The sequence below is a fragment of the Acanthochromis polyacanthus genome, chromosome 3, assembly GCF_021347895.1.
Source record: "Acanthochromis polyacanthus isolate Apoly-LR-REF ecotype Palm Island chromosome 3, KAUST_Apoly_ChrSc, whole genome shotgun sequence".
Lineage (NCBI taxonomy): Eukaryota > Metazoa > Chordata > Actinopteri > Pomacentridae > Acanthochromis > Acanthochromis polyacanthus.
The window spans coordinates 37,205,193-37,227,458 of record NC_067115.1 but is presented as its reverse complement, the minus strand read 5'-3'; the positions used below and the strand labels follow the sequence as shown (position 1 = coordinate 37,227,458).

General features: G+C 42.4%; 1 protein-coding gene across 1 annotated transcript in view; it reads right to left on the bottom strand.

The window, feature by feature from the left end:
• Positions 1–22,266, bottom strand: part of LOC110965100 (protein sidekick-1-like) — a 425,539-nt gene that overhangs the window by 42,930 nt on the left and 360,343 nt on the right. The window contains 3 exon segments of the mRNA XM_051945333.1: positions 4,634–4,835; positions 13,117–13,311; positions 21,807–21,905. Coding sequence (XP_051801293.1) covers positions 4,634–4,835; positions 13,117–13,311; positions 21,807–21,905 — 496 coding nt within the window.

Sequence of the window (22,266 nt, the reverse complement as noted above, 5' to 3'; positions counted from 1 at the left end):
CAGAGCGCTCAAGTTCAAGGCAGGGCCATCCTGGGTGCATCTTTTTTTTTATTTCTACAAAGCGTGTGTGTCTGCTTGACCCTGTCATGAATGTGTGTAAACTGTTTACTGTTTCGAAGAATGTACTAATGTGTCCAGATGCTTTTGTTAATGCACTGAGAACCAAATTTAATTGGTGTGAATTGCAGTGCACGTAGACAGCATAGGGAAATATTTCTTTTAAAATAACCTGCACGCCTCCTTTATGGCCTGACATAACTGAAGCCCCGTCAAAGCTGAATCCAACACACAAAGATGGGTCAAGACCCAGTGGTTCAATGATCTTTAATATTTTGGATGAAATCCCCAGCGCACTCATATCCTTGCTGGTGTCCACAAAGCCAAGCTCTTTTATTTTTCCGCCATGGATGTACCTCACACAGACGGCAACGAGTTCACGCTTGGACACATCTTTATACTCGTCTGCCATGATGGCAAAATATGTACAGGGCACTTCCTTGATTTCATCCTTTATTTTATGCAGCAGTAAGGTGGCAGCTGACTCAAGCAGCTCATTTTGTATGTCAGGGCTCATCAGGGTTGCATTTTTTGGCAGCTGCTCTCAACATGCTTTGACCTCCGGGTCATATTTGCAGACCCATTTAAAGATTTCTAAAAAGTTACCTCTGTTGGGATCCGCCTCCGTTTCCCTTCTGCCTCGCAAACTTAAATTCTGTTTAGCACATAGCATGACAATATCAAAGACGACTTTGATATGCTCTCTGTTCCTTTCGACAAAAGCATTGTCCCATGCATCCAGGTCCATCTGATCAATGACGTTTCCCCTTCCAGAATGTTTTGGTTTCCCTGTAGGCTTGAAACTTGGATAAGAAAATCGAGTGCTGCTCGCCTCTTTCATGTCTCTCCAAAGACTAGCGCAGGTGTTTCCAGTCAGTGTACCCGTCCTGCGTAAACGCACGTTCAGCTCTTGCGCTGGGGAAATGTCTACACATTTTACAGAAAAGTGCATCCCTGCACACGCTGTATTCCACCCAGGGAAATTCATCATACCATTTAACTGAGAAACACCGTGCTTTACCATTATTCTTCACGGTGTACGGGAACTTCTGTTGTTTTGGCTGGGCAGATGGCTCGTCTATTTGCGACAAATCATCTTCATGCTGGTGACCAGGGGGAGGAACAGGACCCTGGACCTGTGATGACGGCAGCCTGGCTGGGGAGGCGCCGGCGTGGAGCAGCGTGCCGCTATCAGTTACTGGAGTGGGAGTCGATGAAGTAGCTGAATTATCATTTTGAAGTAGAAAATTATTGTTTTCTCTATACCGTTTGAATGCAAATTTGCTCAGTTTACTTTGAGCCATCTGCTACCTGCTAACTTGTCTTGAATAGATGTGCAAACACCGTGAACAGCCGGGACGCAGTACGCACATCACAATGTTTGCTGGAAAATCATTGCTAACATTAGTTCCGTTCGAACAGTTGACAGAGGATAAAGATTTTTTTAAAATATATTTTCATACGTTTTGGTTGGACTGTCAATGACGATCATATTGGTAACAAGTGAATAAAAAATACCAATAATAAAAAAATAGCTAGAAAACTCAATCAAGTTTTCTTCGGGCGGGCCAGGTCCAGGTCCAATCAAAAAAGTGGCCCGCCCAGGCCCATATATGGCTACGTCCCTGCTTCAAGGACTCGGGGGAGGTCTTAGGCCTTCTCAAGGCTGCCGAGGAGGCGTTACGCTCCTTCAAAGCTGCCGAGAAGGCTTTATACCTCTTCAGGGCTGCAGGAGAGGCGGGAAACCTCTTCAAAACTGCAGGAGAGGCGGGAAACCTCTTCAAGGCTACAGCAGAGGCAAGAAACCTCTTCAAGGCTGCAGAAGAGGCGGAACGCCTCTTTAAGGCCACGGGGGGAGCTCTTCGCTCCTTTAAGACCGCGGGGGGAGCTCTTGGCTCCTTTGAAACTGCAGGGGGAGTCTTAGGCTCCTTCAAAGCTGCAAGGATAGCCTTAAACTCCTTCGAAACTGCAGAGAAAGCTTCTAGTTCTTTAAAGGCTGCAGGGGAGGCTGGAAGCCTCAATGCTGCAGGGCCCTCATGGACCGGAGACGGGGCAGCGGCCCCCACAAGGACAGGGGACGGGGCGATGGGCCCCACAGGAACAGAAGACAGGGCGATGGGTCCCAGACGGACCGAACACAGAGTGATGGTCCCCCTACGGCCAGATGACAGAGCGATGGTCCCCATACGGACAGGAGATGGGAAAATGGCCCCCACAGGTACAGGAGAGAGGGAGGCGGCACGGGACCTCTCCTCAGCCGGGAGTGAGGCGGCACATGGCCTCTCCTTAGCTGGGAGTAAAGCGGCACAGGGCCTCCCCTTGGCAGGGTGTGAGGCGGCATGGGGCTTCTCCGCGGCAGGGAGTGAGGCGGCACGGGGCCTCTCCTCGGCAGGGAGTGAGGCGGTGTCGACCCGCTCGGAAACAGGGGCGGCGTCGGAACGCTCGGAAGCTGAGGCAGAACAAGGCCCCTCTAACACTGCAGGCGAGGTGGCACGGGGCCCCTCCAGCACCGCAGGTGAGGTGGCACAGGGCTCCTCCGGGGCAGGAGTAGGGGTGCTTCGGTGTCTTTTAGAGCCGTGTCTACGGCGACCAGGCTTTCCGGTTGGTGGTTCCATGGCTAGCGGGGAAACTGGCTCAGTTTGGCTGAGAGGTGAGTGTCTCGGAGGACCGGGCAGGTTGGTCAGGGGGGCGTTGAGGAACTCCACAAGGCTACCGGGAATGTGTGGAATGTAATGCGGCTTCTCTGCCGCCCTTCTGCGTCCCTCCAACACTGCTGCGTCCCTGACTGCGTGCTCGGTGGCATTCCTCCACACACTTCGAAGAGAGTAGAGGACCTCGCTGTAGTCAAACGTGTCGTCTGACTGATAAAAAATGTCAGGGTTGCCGACGGGGAACAGGGGAAAAACTAGGTGCTCCGGGGTGCCTGCTGGGTTCTGGTTTAGCTGGTTCATTCTGTCATGAAACCGGTGAGCGAACCCAAGCAGCAGGCACAGACAGGCGGGTGAATTAATGATGATTTAATAAATAAAAATATATATTTATAACAGAAAACTCTTAATCAGGGAAGCAAGGGGAAATAACAGAATGAAAAACTAACTGAACTGAACTAAAGGCGGACTCGAAGACTGAGGTAAAAACTAAACATAAAACCAAACTAACCAAGGAGGGGAACTCACTGAAAAGTCCGGAGAACGGGAGATGAAGTCAGGGGGAGCGGAGCAGAGGGAGACGGAGATGGGGGGGCGTAGTGATGGCATGCGGCTTGTAGAGTCCGGAGTGCAGAGTACAGAGTGCATTGAGGATTGAGGCAATGAACCAGCAATGGAAGCTAAGGAGAGCCAGGCTTTTATGCTACGCTTGATTGGAGATTTGCGCCGGCTGTGCTGGAAAGCATCATCATTAGCTTAACGAGCCAGAGCACAGGAGCTGGAGGGGGCGTGACAATATTACTTGATTTTATTTATTTACACTGTATTTTGATCCTTTTTAAAATCTAATCACTAATGTAATCACTAATACAAAAGGTGAGAGAAACTAAAATAATATAAAATAAAAAAAACACTAAAACATCCAACAAACATGATGAAAATGTCCCAAAAATATTAATGTATAAAGGGATTTTTTTGGAAATATGCAGGATATATCAGAAAATATTCTAAAAATATCTAAAAAATTTGAAAAAAATTCCAAAATAATAATAAAATGTTCATAAATATTTGAAAAACATAATTAAAGCAATTGTCATCCTTATCTGCAGTTGAAGTCATGGATTCATTCAGAAGAAAAAAATGAATTTTGTGAAAAGGGATTGGTAATTTAACCCAAGATAAGGTAAACTTTCATGTGATCTATATTCATTATATGCACAGTGAAATTCTTGATCCTGTAGGTTTATGTTTTACACTCATGATGAATGCAGACAGAGTTTGTTTTTTGTTTTTAAGTTATTTTTTTTGGCTTGATTGGCCAAAAAAAGGTTAGTCAAGAGGCACACAGGAAAGTAGGGTGGAGAATGGGGGGAAGATCTGCAGCAAAGGGCCGTGAGATGTGTTTATGGGTCACCTGCTCAATCAGTTGAGCTTTCTGGGCACCCGAGGCAGTTGGTTTTAATGTTGTGGCTGATCGGTGTACATGAACAGCCGCTACACACATCTAAGGCTTGATGTTTTTACCACACCGTCCATATCGTATTCACTAACGTTCAAAAGGTTGGGATCACACAGGCAATTTTTCGTTTTCCATGAAAATTCACACTTTTTTTCATTTGCCTACATAATTGCCGAAGGGTTTTCGAATCATCAGTTAGCCTTTCAACACCACTAGCTAACACAATGTACCATTAAAACACAAGAGTGATGGTTGCTGGAAATGGGCCTCTGTATCCCAAGTAAATATTCCATTAAAAACCAGCTGTTTCCAGATAGAATAGTCATTTACCACATTAACGATGTCTAGACTGTATTTTTGATGAATTTAATGACATCTTCACTGACAAAAACTGCTTTTCTTTCTAAAATAAGGACATTTCTAAGTGACCCCAAACTTTGAACAGTAGTGTATGTGCATGTGACCGTACCTGTCAATGGTCCATGAGGTGACATTGTGTGGGATGTCAGCGGTGTGGGTGCTCCAGTCCCTGCCGGGCAGCTCCTTGACCTGCAGGGTGAAGTACCTCAGCAGGGACGAGCCTGAGCCACCATTCATCCAGTGGAGGCGGAGTCGGCGAGCTTCAACCTCATCCTGAGGAACCGACAGCTTCCTGGGTGGCTGGGGACGTTCTGTGGAAGCAGTAGAGAGGTTGGAAGAGGCAAGGGAAAAAGATGAGAGCGAGAGAGAGAGAAAGTTGAATAAATGATGTGACAAAGATGAAAACAGGGGAATTTAAGAGAAAGAGCAAAAAGATAAATTAAAAACAGTTTGATGATATTCTGAAATATATACAACAGATGGATAGTAAAACGGGACCTGGGTAGACTACGTTTATGCCACATATGCATCAGTGTGGGAACTGCGATGCAGTCACAGGCTTAAATGAAACAAGACATCTAACCACTGCAGCATCAAAGAAGCTATATCTCAGCAGAGTGCCCGTGTGTGCACGTATTGGGCTGTGTTTTTGCTATTCAATTATGAGATGAAAGATGGCTCTAGGAGCCAGTATCTTTGTGTTCGCAGTAGCTGTGTGATTAGTAGACGCCTGTACACACGTGTTAACACCCAAACAAAAACGCAAGGCCGGGGGCATAACTGTCTAATTTCAGGGGCATCAGGTTATCGATTAGGTCTCGAAATAAAAGCAGTATCGATCCTGTCTGAAGTTTAATTAATCTGCACTTATTTTCTCAAACATACACACACACACACACACACACACACACACACACACACACACACACACTGATTATAACACAGGCTTCCTTCATTCATCCTTATCACAAGTAATTTGACTCAAATGTGTTTGTCTCCTTCCTTTGCATGCCTATTCTTCACTGCCTTCAAAATTTAGTCTATTCTCTGTTCTCTTTTGTTTTTCTGATACCATCTGTGTCTCCCTGTCTGTTCTCCTTTTGTTCTGTCCCACAGTTAAGATCATGTTCTGATAAAAACTCGTACTTGTAAGAACAAGTGCTGCCCTTTTCAGTATTTACATATTCCTGTTACACAAAGGAGAGGTGCGGGGAGAGATACACTTGGATGCTGCTGGACATGGTGTAAATTAAGCTAAATATTCCATCTTGTCCATTATTTTATAAGTTTTTACCCTTTTGGAGACAAACATTGGCACAGATTAATCTCAACAGTAAGAGTTTTCTCTCTGTTACATGCAGCCTCACACACACTCACTCAAGAAGACAATTTTCTTTTTGTCGGGTTAAACTTGGTCTCTTCAGCATCATCAGAAAGAAATCTCTATTAGGCTATTCTGACTATCTCGCAGTATGAATGGGCCATTATGCCACTGAAGTGGAACAGAGAACCACTGAATTCTATTCTCGAGAAATCCTGATAATGATGCGGCGGATGTTATGATATCTGATCCAATTAAAATGCACTACACATGCCAGTAGCTGCGAACAGAGTATCTGACATCATGATTCCAAGTTTTTACAATAATTCATTAAACTCTCATATTTTACATCAGAATATATTACACACTCACACATGCACACACAGAAATATATTATATATCGCGCTTTTTTAGCTGGAGAGAGAGATCAGGGATTGCCGCATATCAAAGTCTGTGTGTTACTAAAGTTATTCATGTGCTAGCCCACAGAGACATCAAAACCACTGTAACCTAATTTTTTGAAGTGATTTTTCACTTTGCTCTTTTTAACTCAGGAGTGGTCAATCTTCAGCACCATCTGCCACTTAAATCTTTCTTGTGATGAATTCTGGGATATATTTTAAAATGATTGACGATTTAAATGCATCAGCTGGCCAGAAACTCAAACCTCAAATAAATGCTAATGTTCCTAGGTATGCATTGAATGTGTAATGAGATGACTGTTATATGCTAGCATATTCACCATATGAACTTTTTAAGGTGATAAGATGTCAGTTTTCTTTCCTTCAGTTAATACGCATTAAAAACAAGATGAATCGATGTACTGTTTGCACGATGGACTTGCAACATTGCCTTTTATGGCTTTTACCTTGAGGGAAAACCATTCAGCAGCGAGCGCATATTTACATGATCCTTTTAACCCTGACAGTTTAACTTCATAACAAGCAGCAGCACACCAGTCATCATTAAAAACGTTTTCTGTGTATCCAAACCTTGTTCGATTAGACTCAAAAGTTGACAAGGCACAAATAGTCAGCAAGGGACGGCCAAATCTAAGCTTCAAATTTTATGTTTCCCTGGAAACATAAATCTCTTCATTCTGACGGGCTCAGTTAGAATTTGCAATAATTAACTACTGACGTGAACCAGATGTTGCAAAAAAAACCCAAAAAACCCCAAAACAAAACAAAACCGTTTTTTGTTTTGCACTGTCTCCACAGATGTGCAGGTCTTTCTATTGCACTGAAAAATTAGCCCACAGTAAAAAAGTGTGACAGGAGAAAATAAAAAAAACGTACGGAAGCTGCTTTAGGTTCAGAGGGATAAGAATCAGGGCTGCACAGTGGTTAGCACTTTCGCCTTGTAGCTAGAAGATCCCCAGTTCACAGAGTTATTTGCTCTTTGAGATATTCAGAAAACTCTTACAAATACATCCTACAACAACTCTCCTGCTCTTGTCTTACATTACTGTCTATGAGATAAACTGTAGCTGCATGAGCTACCTGTTCCTTTTGATAACTTCTCTTGCGATACTTGAATCAAAAATCTTTCATGAAGCACCACTTAAAAAGACACCTCCATTACCAAACCTACGTGTAAACACACAGCTGTACCTCACATGTACACTACAGGCCAAAAGTCTGGAATCAAGATCAAATTTGTACAAAAAAATCATAGTTTCATTGGTGCACACTGCAAAAAAACCCCAAAAAACAGGATTCTTACTCTGCTAAGGAACGGCGCAGTTTTATGACGATCGGCATACTTTTGCCTGTCTGTTAGCAACATTATTCAAAAACGGACGAGCGGATTTGGATGAAATTTTCAGCAAAGGTCAGAAATGACACAAGGACCAAGTGATTCAATTTTGGCAGTGAAGTGGCTTACAGTCTGGATCCACAGATTTGTTAAAGATTTCTGTATCATTGTGACATAGCGGCACGGTGTCACTGTAACTATGGCAACAAGTGAACACTACGTCAGCTGCCTGCTGACGATCACATGATTGTCAAATGCACTGTTGCAGACTTACTGGGACTTACCCATCAGAAATCATACAAGGAACACTTGATTAAATGGTGAGGGTGTTTCCGGGTCCCATCAGTTCCTGCCGCCCACTGCATAGGTTGTAGGATTCAGTATCCGTACACAATGTATACATGCGTAACTCACGCCTGTACTCAGCACAAGGTCATTTTGTTTGTGGGTATATCTGTATTAAATGGCCACATTCTATTGTTCAGAAATGTGCTGTGATTTCTGGTGCAAAGTTTTTCAAGATTTCAGCCATTGGAAATGATTCGACTGAGCAGCCTTGGTGGAGTACTGCTATCTGAGTGCTTTTCTTGTTATATAAAGAGTCACTCAACAGTATCATTTTTTTACTATAATGATCAAGTATTTGTATCTATACTCTTGTTTCTTCACTCAGCTGTTTCTTTCTAGTGATTTCTGTGGTAGTTAAAGAGATGTGAACACAGCTGAGATGTAATGGGATTTTTGTATGCAAATTCTCAAAAGCCAAAGAGGTAAAGTGAACAATGCAAACTGTGATTTGTTTTTTTGGTTTTTAATTTTTGCACTGAAGTCGTGACTCTTGTAAATCTTCTCAACTCTAAAGCTGAGCCCTTCATTGCTTTTATCAACATTTATTCAGCAACTGTCTAGTAACTTCAATGTATGCCTAAAGGTAAAATGAGCAAAATGGTGCAAATCAATGAAAGCAAAGTCTGATCATGCAGTAAATACATCTTAAAATTGACAGAATTTATATTGGTTTTTAAGAAAGGCATTGTGAACAGAAATTTCCAAATGTCTAGCCTGTAGTGTACCGTTTACTCATCCTCCTGATCGCGATCACTTAAAACATACTGAGATGTACTGAATCCTCTGCCAGCTGCATTCTGAATGAATGTGATGGACCGGAGCAGAATGTTGGAGAGGTACGAGTCGAGACAGGATGAGATAAAAGCATCAGAACCTCTGAATCTGAGAAGGATCAAAACTTCACTTTACATTTGTTTCTGAATAGCAGGAAAGAAGAGCTGCGGCATTCGCTCGCTTCACCTCTTTAAGAGTCACATCACGGTAAAAAGCTGTTCTTCCTCTCTGGCCGTCAGTGGCCAGATTTTTGTTGGAGGATATATTTCATCTGTTTCAGGTTTTTAAGAGGCAAAACAGCAGGAGAGTTCGAGTCACTGATGCAGCTCATACATCTCACCACATGCTCAGTGTCTGACTCCAGGTGTGTTTTAAAACTCTTGCTGTTTGTAGTAAAATGAGAGAAAAAGTGAAAGGGAAATTAGCAGCATTTTTTCTAAAGGACACAGTTGCCATAATTGCAGAGTGTAGCCTAGCCGTGCTAGACCCCATGTTCTGAAGGCACAAGGGTCTAGGACCGCTCGACAGGGAGAGAGGCGGGCTAAAAGGTTGTCTATCAAATCCCTCTGCAGCAACTGGGTAGGTATACAACCAATCAACGCAACGAATAGGCTGATGTAGTTCCTAGAGCACCGGCAGATTGTGGCTAAGTCCCATTAGCTTCCCAACCAGCGGAGCCGCGGAGCCAACTGGTATATTAAGGATTTGCCATATCCCGTCGGCATAAGTCCAAATACGTCTTTCTTCTCAATGAAACACTTTAGTGCCGTCCTTTGTTTATCTTTCAAGTTGAATTTTAGCTTCAAATCTTTAAGGGCTGTGGCCAAAGCCGAGTCGAAAGATAACTGTTTATTGTGCGCCGGTTGTTTCTGTCAGAATCGTCGCACCTCTGTCGTCACTTCGTTACGCCCGCCTTCTGACTCTACACTTCATGGTGATTCATCCGGCCAGTTTTAGGAGCATCCAGCCTCGAGCCTTATGGAGGGTAACTAGACCCACCCTGGCAGAGAATTAAATTCGTTGCCGTAGGTTGTCTAGCGCGGCTAGGCTATGCAGAGTGCCGATGCAACTACTGATCTTACTTTCTCAGATCATGGCGTTCAGATCTGACTTTATGTTCTGTTCTCTCTCTCCTTTGGAAAAAAAAACCTCATTTTAATTCTCACCTACTAACTGTACATGTTGGAGCCGCCCACAGCACATCGTGGTGCTATGAGAACGTAGACAGTTGGTGAGAAAAGCAAATAATCCCATCTCACTCACTTGGGTTGGTTTGGCTGAAGTGATACACAAACCAAACTGATCTGGTTTAATAATATTTCATGAGACTTACTTTAGCAAACTTGGCTGAACCCTATCCCCGTTTTAATTGACTACTGTTACAAACATGTAGGTCATCATTTCAACTCTTGACTCTCATTATACCTCTGCAGGAGAGCGCACACCTGGCAACTTCAATATCTACATTTACTGCCAGGACTTTCTAAATGTCATTTCATCACCTTCTGTATATATAATATCCCACATGCTGAAAAGGTCATACTTTTAATCTTGTGCTAATAATTTGTGCCCAGTAACAACGGCTTCTGCATGGTCAGCCACAAACCACTTGTCGAAGTGCCGACAATGTCAAATCTGCTTGCGTTTCTTTCCTTGACTTGCTATATGCGAGGACTTCATGTGATGTAAAACACGCATTTTGTAAGAAAGCCAAATAATCACCTACCTGTCCCAGATTATTGTAAGAAAACTGTCAATTTATGTATTTATAATTGAACACAAAAAGAACAGAGAAAATAATTACAGAATCATTATGGTGTCTATTATAATAGACCTTTTAAAAGCTAAACATTCTGTTTATATTCATAATATTAATTAGGTCACTCCATCCTAAAGCTTCATAGAAGTTCAAGCACATTTTATTTCCTTATACAATACTGTAATTCAGAGTGAAGTGCATTACACGTTATTGCTCTGCTGGGATGGGATACGTGTACAGTGGGGCAGCATACAAAAGTTAATTTTACTGATCATTGGTCAAACATTCCGCTCTTTATTTGTGTTCAATTATACAGCAATGCGGAGAATATTATATGGAAACCAAATGAAAATGACTGTTATACCGGCTCTCCCAGCACTGCATTGGAATTAGATCATTCTATTCACATTATTTTTCTCTGAGCTTCAGGTGATGAAAAGGCTTTAATCTACACATAAAAAAACTCACATTTTAAATCTTTAAAGCGTAAGATATGAGCACAGAAAGTAAGCAACATGTCTTTGGAGGTTGTTTCCAAATTTTGACTCGACATAGCAAGTAAAGCACAGACGTTACTACATGGTGACTGTCCTACTAGTGAGCCTGTACATCCTGGCGTGTGGAATGCAGCCATCATTATAGAATACCTCAAAACCACCGCCTCAGTTCTCTGGATGAACTGCTCAGGTCTGACTGATGTTCAACATTTCTCCTGGGTGTGTCCAGATGTGCTGAACCACCGAGGGTCAGAAAATGCGGAGACTTTTTTTGTTGCTCTTTAGGATTTCACAAAATGCAGCTCTTTGTTTGTCTGGTCAGTTGTCATGGAGATGACGCAACTATCTTTATTCGTGTTATTGATGACACCTGTTGCTGCTTTAACAACTTGGGGCGTTTAGCATTAAAAAGGTCCGTCGGTTCGACTTTAATGCAGTGAACTATATCTGAGAAACATCCGTGGTGGAGGCAATTTTCAAATCTACACTCTATAAATTGTTCACTGAAAGACCCCATTTGGTGAAAATCAAAGTTATATGCTGGAAGACATAAAATATAAGTGACATACGCAGTCAACTGAGTATTTCCAGCTTGCTGCTACTGACAACGAATGTGGGTTCAGACTTCTGGTGTTGCATAAATAACAAACTTAAGGATCTGATCCTGTCAACTGGCAGAGCAGTACTTCCTGTTTCATTATTCTTCTTCAGAATTAACTTCCAGTTTGAACACGTGCAGCTGAATTTCTCCAATATTACAACTTACATTTGTGTAGACATTTAGTGTTTGACTAGAGTTGTAGGTGAGCTGGTGCATGGGGAAAAGCAACAGACTTTTAGATTTCAGAAGAAGTAATGATGTGGTGTTGCATCTAATTCATTTTAGGGTTGGAGAGAGTTATTTTCAGAGCGAAACTTCTAAAAATGTAACTTCTCAGAGATGAGTTTTGTGGGCTTAGTCATGTTTGTAGTGCAGCTTGAGTGCCAATTGCAGATTGCAAGGTTGTCGGTTCGATACTAAAGTGTCCTTGAGCAAGACACGGAACCCAAACTTGCTCCCAATGGCAGGTAGGCAGCTGGGATGGAAGCTCTGTCGCCATTGGTGCGTGAATGAATGAGTGAGAAACACTGTAAAGCTCTTTGAGTACCACTAAGGTAGAAAGGTGCTATATTACAACTGTAGCAGCACCTCCATTTCCTTTAAGCATTAAAATTAACAGTACACTCAAAAATCAAGCTGTTTTACTTTTAGTTAGCACAGATAATTTTTTGAATATTCACAAATTTGAACAGAGTTGTAGGTGAGCTGGTGCATGGAGGGAAAGCAGGGGATTTTTAGATCTTCAGAAGAAGCAACAATGTGGTGTTGCACCTAATCCGTTCTAAGGCAGGGCTCCAGAACTTGTGCACTTGCAACCTTTTTTTTGAGAATGTGCCACTTAAAATTTCCAGTGTTCCTATTCTGCAAGTGTATGATGATCATTAAGTTGTATTGGTGTCACTCTAACTGCCACTGGCAGCTATTGTGTTAACCACAGTAGTGGAAAGCTGGACTATTGCAATTTTGGTGTACTATGGTATTTACACATGAAATGCAGTCTTCTCGTGAAATGCGAAGCGCAGCCTCATGCACTGTTTTTTCTGCTCATAGAAAAGAATAAAAATTGCTTGGTTTCATTGTGGAGAAATCTGACACTAGAGCACCCTAGTTTCATTTTTTTCAAAATACTTTTCATTCACAGATCTGTCTGAGCACCGCAGTACCAAGCAGCAACTATTGCAGCCTGCAATATGGGGCGCTTACACCGGTAAATTGTAGTGTCCATTGATAAGCAGATGTTCAACAACTGTTTTGGTTTGTCTGTGACGACGTGCTACCAGTGAAAAAGTTAGACTGGAGCCCTGGGCGGGTATTATTTTCATAGCAAAACTTCAAAAAAATGCAACCTTTTAGGGATGAGATTTTGTGGGTATAGTCAATGACCGAAGACGGACACAAATTACTTTTAGGACCTCGTGTTTGTGGTGCAGCTTGAGCGGTCATGCACGTTGGGTTCCTAGTATGTTAAACAGCAGTGGCTAAAAATACACAGACAAATGAGATTCAGAAGATCACTAACGTGTCTGTCCTGTACCTCTGCGTTCAGTAGTAACAACCAGAGCTTGCTGCTCTTCGCCCCAGCCCACGGCGGTGCGAGCAGTCAGTCGGAACACGTAGGTCTGCTCAGCGGCAAGTCCTGTGACGGTGAACTGGCGAGCGTTGGAGCCCACCTCCACTGTGGTCCAGCGCTGAGGGTCCCTGCTGTCAAGGCGGTAGGAGATCTGGTAGCCTAGTGAGGGACAGAAGGGAAGACAGAAGGATGGGAAGGATGGTCGAAATCTATGGGAGATTCTTGTGTGAAAGTGTGTGTCTGTGTTTCTGTGGTCTGCTTTGGATCAGACGGCCCACAGGAATCAAAGATAGTGCCACATTAGATAGGAAAAGCGCTGAAAACATAGAGGCACAATGCCACATCACACAGCCTCACTTCCCACAATAAAACAGACAAACAAACCTGCCTTTCTGCAGAACCTGAGACTACATTTCCATACATGTAGCTTCTTTCCCAGATACTTCCACACCATATGACACCGAACTCCAGTATATAGTCACATGCGCCTATACTGACATTATAGAAACATACAACCTCTGTTCTGCACCCTTGGCAGTGACCCTGGTGTTCACGGCTGTTTCTGTCTCATGTGCAGCCAGCCATGTAATAAGACTAACATCCTTCAACACATACACGCACACTCAAGTCACTGATCCCCATCCGAGCTTTCCACAGGCGACTGGTCACTCACAAAGGCTCTTATTGTGAAGATTGTATTGTACACCAGACACACACACTGTCTCACAGACTCCCCGTGCATCCACAAACTGTCAGAAAAACACAAGTGTGTGGATGTGATTAGTTCATACTGAGACTGTCGGGATAATAATCTGCTCAGAGGCACATAATCTGGTTGTGTGGGTGATAATCTCATCAGATAGTCTGATTGTATGTTAATGTGAATGCCGCATGTGGAAGATTATTGGATAACAGCTAAATCACAAATCCTCTGGCATCTCGACAACTGGGTCAGAGCTTCAGCGTTATGTTCTGCACTGTATATCATTAGGACATCGCTGCTGTCAGACTCAAGAGGAGAAATCTGTGTTATTTTAAGTGACTGTGTCTTGTCAGTGAAAGGACTCTTCACCTGTAGTACATCACGGTGGCCTCCAAGCTTTTATGCACTACGGATTGGTTTCAAGCAAGGCAATTTTCTATGGACTGGTCATTGTGTACGTAACAAATAATGATGTTTCTATTTTTTTTAATTGATTATTATTTAAAAAAGTGTCCTAAACAAAAATTTTTTTTTTTTTTTGCAAAATATGCATTTACTTTTTCTTTTGTCTCAGCTTTTCCCTCTTTTCAAAGAAGCTCTCCAGAGATGTTAGTTTTTTATTCATTTTGGCAGAGGTTAGATTAACGGCTACATTTAATGGCGGGAAACAAGCACAGACGGAAGTGACGGGAAGACGATCTAGTCATTTTTCAAAAAACCTGCAGATTTCACCAGAAATGAAATTAAAAATATAAAACATTTTTATTCTCTCTGTGCGGCCCTGTGGTTGGGGACAGCTTGTCCATTAGTCTTAACATCTGCTAGTCTGCTGTCTGCTGGTCTAGTCTCCACCATGTCCACTGTGGGATGCTGCTGCTGACCTTCCTCCAGCCCTCCGCTTCCAGCTCCCCCTTTCCACCAGTCAACTCTGCATCGCCTTCACTATACTTGTTATGCTAATCTACATACTGTTTGAATTTTACTGCTATCTATATATGTAGTATATTTAATGTCAGAGCCGTACATCATAAGAGTAAACTATGAGTCAGTTTTCAATGTTAGCTTATACTTTGTGTCACATATCTTGTCATACATGTATCCAAATGTGTGTTGTACTTTTCCTTGCTTTCCCACCCCTCCCTCTCCTCCCATCCCTCCCCCTTGCCCTTCTCTGTCCTTCTCAACCCGCCTGGCCAGCAGGCAGATGGGTCCCCCCTATATAGAGCCGGGTTCTGCTCGAGGTCTTTTCCCTGTTAAAAGGGTGTTTTCTTGCCACTGTCACCTTTGGGCTTGCTCTGGGGGTCAGGCATATGGGTTCTGTAAAGCGTCTGGAGACAATTTGACTGTAATTGACGCTATATAAATAAAATTGAATTGAATTGAATTGCTGTCAAAGATCATCTTCCTAGAATGCGGCACTGAAAATATCAATCTACTGTACATGTACTTTTGTTTTGCAACATCCATAAATTGCACTACACAACAACTGACAGTATTTATAGTTTAACTCAGTGCAGTTTTATCATTGCACCAGCAGATTTCTTTTGTCTACTTTTTTATGGCAGAGACTAGAGCAGGACATATTTTCATCAGATTGTGTTGAGCTGGTAACTTCTCTAAAAGTTGAGTTCCAGGTATTTTTCTTCGGAGATCTTGCACTGTGAAGACTTTTACCTCAGAGAAAGCAGAGCGAGTAATCAATAGGCTGAAAAATCAGAACAAACCCATTCGAGAGATAGAAAAAAACATGAGGTGTGACCAAATTGACCGTTTGGTACATTCTTAAAAAGAAAGAATGACCTTTTGAGCACAGCAACACCCAAAAGACCTAGGGTTGGACCTGAATATCCGAATATTCGTTCGCTACGGCGGTATCCGGATATTAATTTTGGTATCCGAATGTTCGGCCCCCCCTCCTGATCGGACGTTACCGCGCAGAACGAATATTCGGAGTGACTGTCTTCCCTCTGCCTTCGGCCCACATCGGCTCATTTCGGCTAATCCCGTTCTGTGATCACATAAACATATACACATACAGTGCCTTGTGAAAGTATTCGGCTCCCTTGAACTTTTCAACCTTTCGCCACATTTCAGGTTTCAAACATAAAGATATAAAATTTTAATTTTTTGTCAAGAATCAACAAGTGGGACACAATCGTGAAGTGGAACGAAATTTATTGGATATTTTAAACTTTTTTAACAAATAAAAACCAGAAAAGTGGGGCGTGCAATATTATTCGGCCCCCTTGCATTAATACTTTGTAGCGCCACCTTTTGCTGCAATTACAGCTGCAAGCCACTTGGGGTATGTCTCTATCAGTTTTGCACATCGAGAGACTGAAATTCTTGCCCATTCTTCCTTGCAAAACAGCTCGAGCTCAGTGAGGTTGGATGGAGAGCGTTTGTGAACAGCAGTCTTCAGCTCTGCCCACAGATTCTCCATTGGATTCAGGTCTGGACTTTGACTTGGCCATTCTAACACCTGGATACCTTTATTTGTGAACCATTCCATTGTAGATTTGGCTTTATGTTTTGGATCATTGTCCTGTTGGAAGATAAATCTTCATCCCAGTCTCAGGTCTTTTGCAGACTCCAACAGGTTTTCTTCCAGAATGCTCCTATATTTGGCTCCATTCATCTTCCCATCAATTTTAACCATCTTCCCTGTCCCTGCTGAAGAAAAGCAGGCCCAAACCATGAGGCTGCCACCACCATGTTTGACAGTGGGGATGGTGTGTTCAGGGTGATGAGCTGTGTTGCTTTGGCGCCAAACATATTGTTTTGCATTGTGGCCAAAAAGTTCGATTTTGGTTTCATCTGACCAGAGCACCTTCTTCCACATGTTTGGTGTGTCTCCCAGGTGGCTTGTGGCAAACTTCAAACGAGACGTTTTATGCATATCTTTGAGAAATGGCTTTCTTCTTGCCACTCTTCCATAAAGGCCAGATTTGTGCAGTGTACGACTGATTGTTGTCCTATGGACAGACTCTCCCACCTCAGCTGTAGATCTCTGCAGTTCATCCAGAGTGATCATAGGCCTCTTGGCTGCATCTCTAATTAGTCTTCTCCTTGTTCCAGGTGAAAGTTTAGAGGGACGGCCGGGTCTTGGTAGACTTGCAGTGGTCTGATACTCCTTCCATTTCAATATGATTGCTTGCACAGTGCTCCTTGAGATGTTTAAAGCTTGGGAAATCTTTTTGTATCCAAATCCGGCTTTAAACTTCTCCACAACAGTATCTCGGACCTGCCTGGTGTGTTCCTTGGTCTTCATGATGCTCTCTGCACTTTAAACAGAACCCTGAGACTATCACAGAGCAGGTGCATTTATACAGAGACTTGATTAAACACAGGTGGATTCTATTTATCATCATCAGTCATTTAGGACAACATTGGATCATTCAGAGATCCTCACTGAACTTCTGGAGTGAGTTTGCTGCACTGAAAGTAAAGGGGCCGAATAATATTGCACACCCCACTTTTCAGTTTTTTATTTGTTAAAAAAGTATAAAATATCCAATAAATTTCATTCCACTTCACGATTGTGTCCCAATTGTTGTTGATTCTTGACAAAAAATAAAAATTTTATATCTTTATGTTTGAAGCCTGAAATGTGGCGAAAGGTTGAAAAGTTCAAGGGGGCTGAATACTTTCACAAGGCACTGTATGTCTAGGTGATCACCCCCTCCTCCCCCCAGACGAAAACAGGAATATTCGGAGCTTGTCTCTTCCCTTCACCTTCGGCCCACTTCGGCTCATCCCGCCGTGTTCGGGTCATCTCGGCTCATCCATTTCTGTTTGTTACCACCACCCAAATGGCCAGGTGGCTGCCGGCTCTGATGTCACGCTTCACTTCGTTGCATAAACACAAGACAAGATGCCGAAGACCTCCACTGTTTGGGAATTTTTCAGTTTAACTGAAGACAAAACAAAGGCAGTGTGCAAAAACCAGAGGAATGGATCCGAATATTCGGGCCATCTCTGCCCCCGCCCCCCTCCCGTCGGACGTTAGGGGTCGGAACGAATATTCGTCTTTAATAGGGCCCGAATATCCGGAGACCAGAAACCACTATTCGGGCCAGCCCTAAAAAGACCCAGATGACAGAAGAATCCTGCCCTCCACGTTTTTAAGTCACCAAAAGTAATTGAACAAACTAACAATCATAAATCAAACTGTAATTTTTAATATTGGGTTGCAAATCCTTTGCAGTCAGTGACAGCCTGAAGTTTGGAACCCATTAACATCACCAGATGCTGGGTTTGGTCCCTGGTGATGCTCTGCCAGGCCTCTACTGCTGCTGTCTTCACTTCTTGCTGATTCTTGGGCCATTATCCCTTCAGTTTTGTCTTCAGCAAGTGAAATGCAGCTCAATTGTATTCAGGTCAGGTGATTGACTTGGCCATTGCAGAGCATTCCACTTTCTTGTAAAAAAACCTCTTTGGTTGCTTTCACAGTGTGATTTTATATTGCGTTTATACTTTAGTTTTTTGTTTTTCAATAAATTTTTTCCCAATACATTTCCCCAAAAATGTAGCTTTTCAATAAATTCCACTGACCTTGTCTATCTTAATGAAAAGGAGAATGACAGTGAAGTCTCACTGTTTTCCAAAGCACTTCAGAGCTGAAAGCCTCCAAGTAAAACTGTGTATGTCTGGTTGTTTTGTGACACTAAATCTCTCTTTGCATCTCACATGTCTTATTTCTACACAATGCATTTGTATGCATTTTTTTTTTACCAACCCCACCGCACTGACACGACATTTTGTGCATCTTGGTGGACTTTCCATGGATAGTTGCCCACTATGACTCTGAGTGACCCCCAAGGTAGAAATATTCACTCCCATCCTCCAGCCTCGTTAGTCCTGTTCCTCCAAACCATTTGCTGAATACTGCACAATCTAAGGTAAGACAAAAAAAAAAAGGCTTCCCACACTTGCATTCTCATTTAATCTGGTTAATATTTCATGTTTTATTTTAAGTGTTTAATGGATTGTTTTGTATTGCATTCACATTGGATTTTATGTTCAGTAAACCTTAAAGATGTACTAAATGCCAAAATTATGGATGCATTAATTAAAGTTAGTGGGAATATTGATGATTTGATTTGGTTTACTAATTTACTCCTGTTCTTATTGCCACTGTTCTAATTTGTGTTATTTTCTTAATGGTTTCCTTCTCGTGTAGACAAACTAATCATCCATCCATCCCTGATTAAACCGCCACACTAATAAAGAGCTTGTATGGCTGTTGGATTTTTTGTGTTTAAATGAGTACAGCACAGCAAATATTCTCTGAGCCAGCACCACGGCTGCATAGCAGTTTAAGATTACTAATATCTTTGCAGATAGTATACAAAAGTCTGAAACTATGATGAAATGCCTCTTAAATGCCAATGAAACTTCACAAAGAGACAAAATGTTGTGCAAGTGTGGCAGCTCCTCCATTTCCTTTGATTGCAATTAAAACTAGACAAGCCCTCAGTAGATGGCAGAAGCACGCCCATGCATGATGCTCTGTATCAATTTTGATCATCCTACGTATATCCCTTCCTATACAAATGATGCAATATGCAGGAAATGAGCTAAGTGACCCCTGTGACCTTGACCTTGATCTGCTGACCTCTAACTCCACAAATGAGCAGGGGACCTTAGACCGATCTTCATTGCCAAGTTTGATCATCCTGACTTCAGCACTTGCAGAGATATCTGAACGGACATACCCACACACATACATACTTACCCAGCCAGCCAGATACCGAAGCGAATGCAGTAACCCCGCTGACGTACATGTCAGGCGTGGTTAATCAGCAGCACACTCAAAAATCAAGCATTTATTGTTTTTACTTTTAGCAAGCAGATAGTTTTTGGAATACTGACAAATTTGAGGAAAATGTGGGCTAATGACCACATTAGATACTTAAATCTTGCTGTCTGGTTGGACGGTAATCTGACTTTTGAGCAGCAACATCACAGACCTTGTACAGAACTTGATGATCATGTTTTGATCATCTGAGAAATATTTTTAAAATCCCATAAATTTTAAATAGACAGAAAACTCATCAGCCAAGAACCAATAAATGTGATCATTTATGTTTTAACCTCTTTACATAGGCAGTAAAAATGTATTCTAGACCACATTTTAAGATTTTACTGATATTTTTGAGACCCTTCGTGGCCTCTCTCCCAGCTATATTTCTAACCTCTTGGTAACCACTTTGAGATCTTCGAACAGATCTTTTATCTGAAATTTAAAGCGGACAGAGCCTTGGAAAGCTCTTTAAAGATCTACTGAAGAAAATCAGTTCAGTTGCTTCTTAAAACTCATTTTCATCAGAGAGCGTCTTTGAATTCTGTCAGAAATGCTTTTAGCTTTTCCAACATTATGTTGGGTTTTATACACAAAATTGTGCTATTTTTGAACATTAAATTTTCCCTTTTGTTGCACTTTCTAAGCTTGATAGTGAAAAGAGCTCATTACCATTATCATTATTATCAATATCATTGATTATAATTGGGACTCACTTCTACTTGTCACTGCTGTGTTACTGTGTGTGGCTGTATTGTATTCACAGAAAGGTCATGAGAAAACACAAATGCCTCGCTGTGCTGCGCCAAATTAGATTGTGCACCTTCTGTGGTCTCGTTTCACCTCTGTCTACCTTTGGCATCAGTCCCCCGCGGATTGAGAATCTGAGGAGACACGAAGCGGTTGGGAGCACTGAAGAAACCAGTGCGCTACAGTTATTTGTATCTACATAAACACATACACACTCAGTAAGGACACAGCAGGACTGTATGTTTTTGTGTGCCGAGAGATTTGCCCTCCCACTCATCCTTCTGTCACAGAGCGGTGTCGCACTAAATACTCTCCCTCTAACAACACAGTCACACATCATTCAAACTGCCTGCTCCTCCTTTCCCCACTGAGAGGACAAACACACCCCACCATGTTCAACGTACACACACCTGTCCCTCTTTTTCACCTCTATATGTCTCCGTCTCTCCCCTTCTGGTCTCTATTTCCAGCTCAGCAGATCACACACTTCTCTTTTCCTCTTTAATAATCTGTCTCTCATAATTCACTCTGCATGCTGTGCCCGGCAGTTTCAGAAACAAGCATTTTGTATCAATCTAAACATGTTTAAATATGAGGCTTTGTGTGCATTTGGAAAGGTGTTTTCAGCTCCTGTAATAGAGATTTGACAACTGACACACACACACACACACACACACACACACACACACACACACACACACACACACACACACACACACACACACACACACACACACACACACATGTTTGTACTTCTATCTTAGTGAGGACATCCATAGGCGTAATGCATTTCCTAGAGCCTTACCCTAACCTTAACCATCACAACTGATCGCCTAACCCTAATCCTTACCCTAACCCTAACCAAACCTCAATTCATACCTGTTCTCTAAAAACAAGTCTTCACCCTCAAACATGGCTGTTTCAAAGTGAGGACCGGCCAAAATGTCCTCACTTTGTAAAAATGTCCTCACTTTGATAGTTAAATGCAGAAAATGGTTCTCACAATGTAGCAAGTACAAGAACACACACACACACACACACACACACACACACACACACACACACACACACACACAGAAACAGGAACCGACTTCTAGCGAAGTAAAGAGAAAAGCAAGCTGACCCTTGTCTGACAGCTAGAAACAGAATCAGCTCTTTTCCATTTTACGGCTTGCACTTCCTTACTTTCCTTGAAAGATCACAGCAGTGTGTGTGTGTGTGTGTGTGTGTTTCTGAGTGTGTGCACACATGTTTAAAATCGCTAAATCATTCTATATAAGCCAAACTCGAATTCAAAACAAATCTCTTCTCACTTCAAGCACAAAATGACATATTATGATTTAAATTTTGCATTCAAATATCTGCTTACTTATACGAGTGTGTTTGTTTTTTTTGTACCTAGTATGATACCATTGGGGAACGCTGGCGGCTGCCAAACCACCCTAACAGATGACAAACGAACTTCTGGAAACACCATCCTGACAGGGGGGCCTGGAACTGGAGAGAAAAATAGAGAAGGGAGTTGGCAGCAGAATGAAAGGATATTAATGCAGTCAGAAAAAACAGCAGAGTATGCCGCTCAAAAGGACTCTTTCAGAACTGTAATAAGAAAGAGAGTACCTCAGCATCTGGATCTTACATCCTAATATGTTAGCATGATGGGACTAAAGCTGTGAGATATATGTGCATATGCTCGTCTCACACACACACACACACTCACACACTGTGTGTGTGTGTGTGAGTGTGTGTCTGTGGGTGTGTGTCATGGATACCAGGTCTCTGGGTCTGAAGACAGCTGGTCACCATGGTGCATATTACTGCAAATACCAACATACGTGTGTGTGTGAGGAGAAGGCAA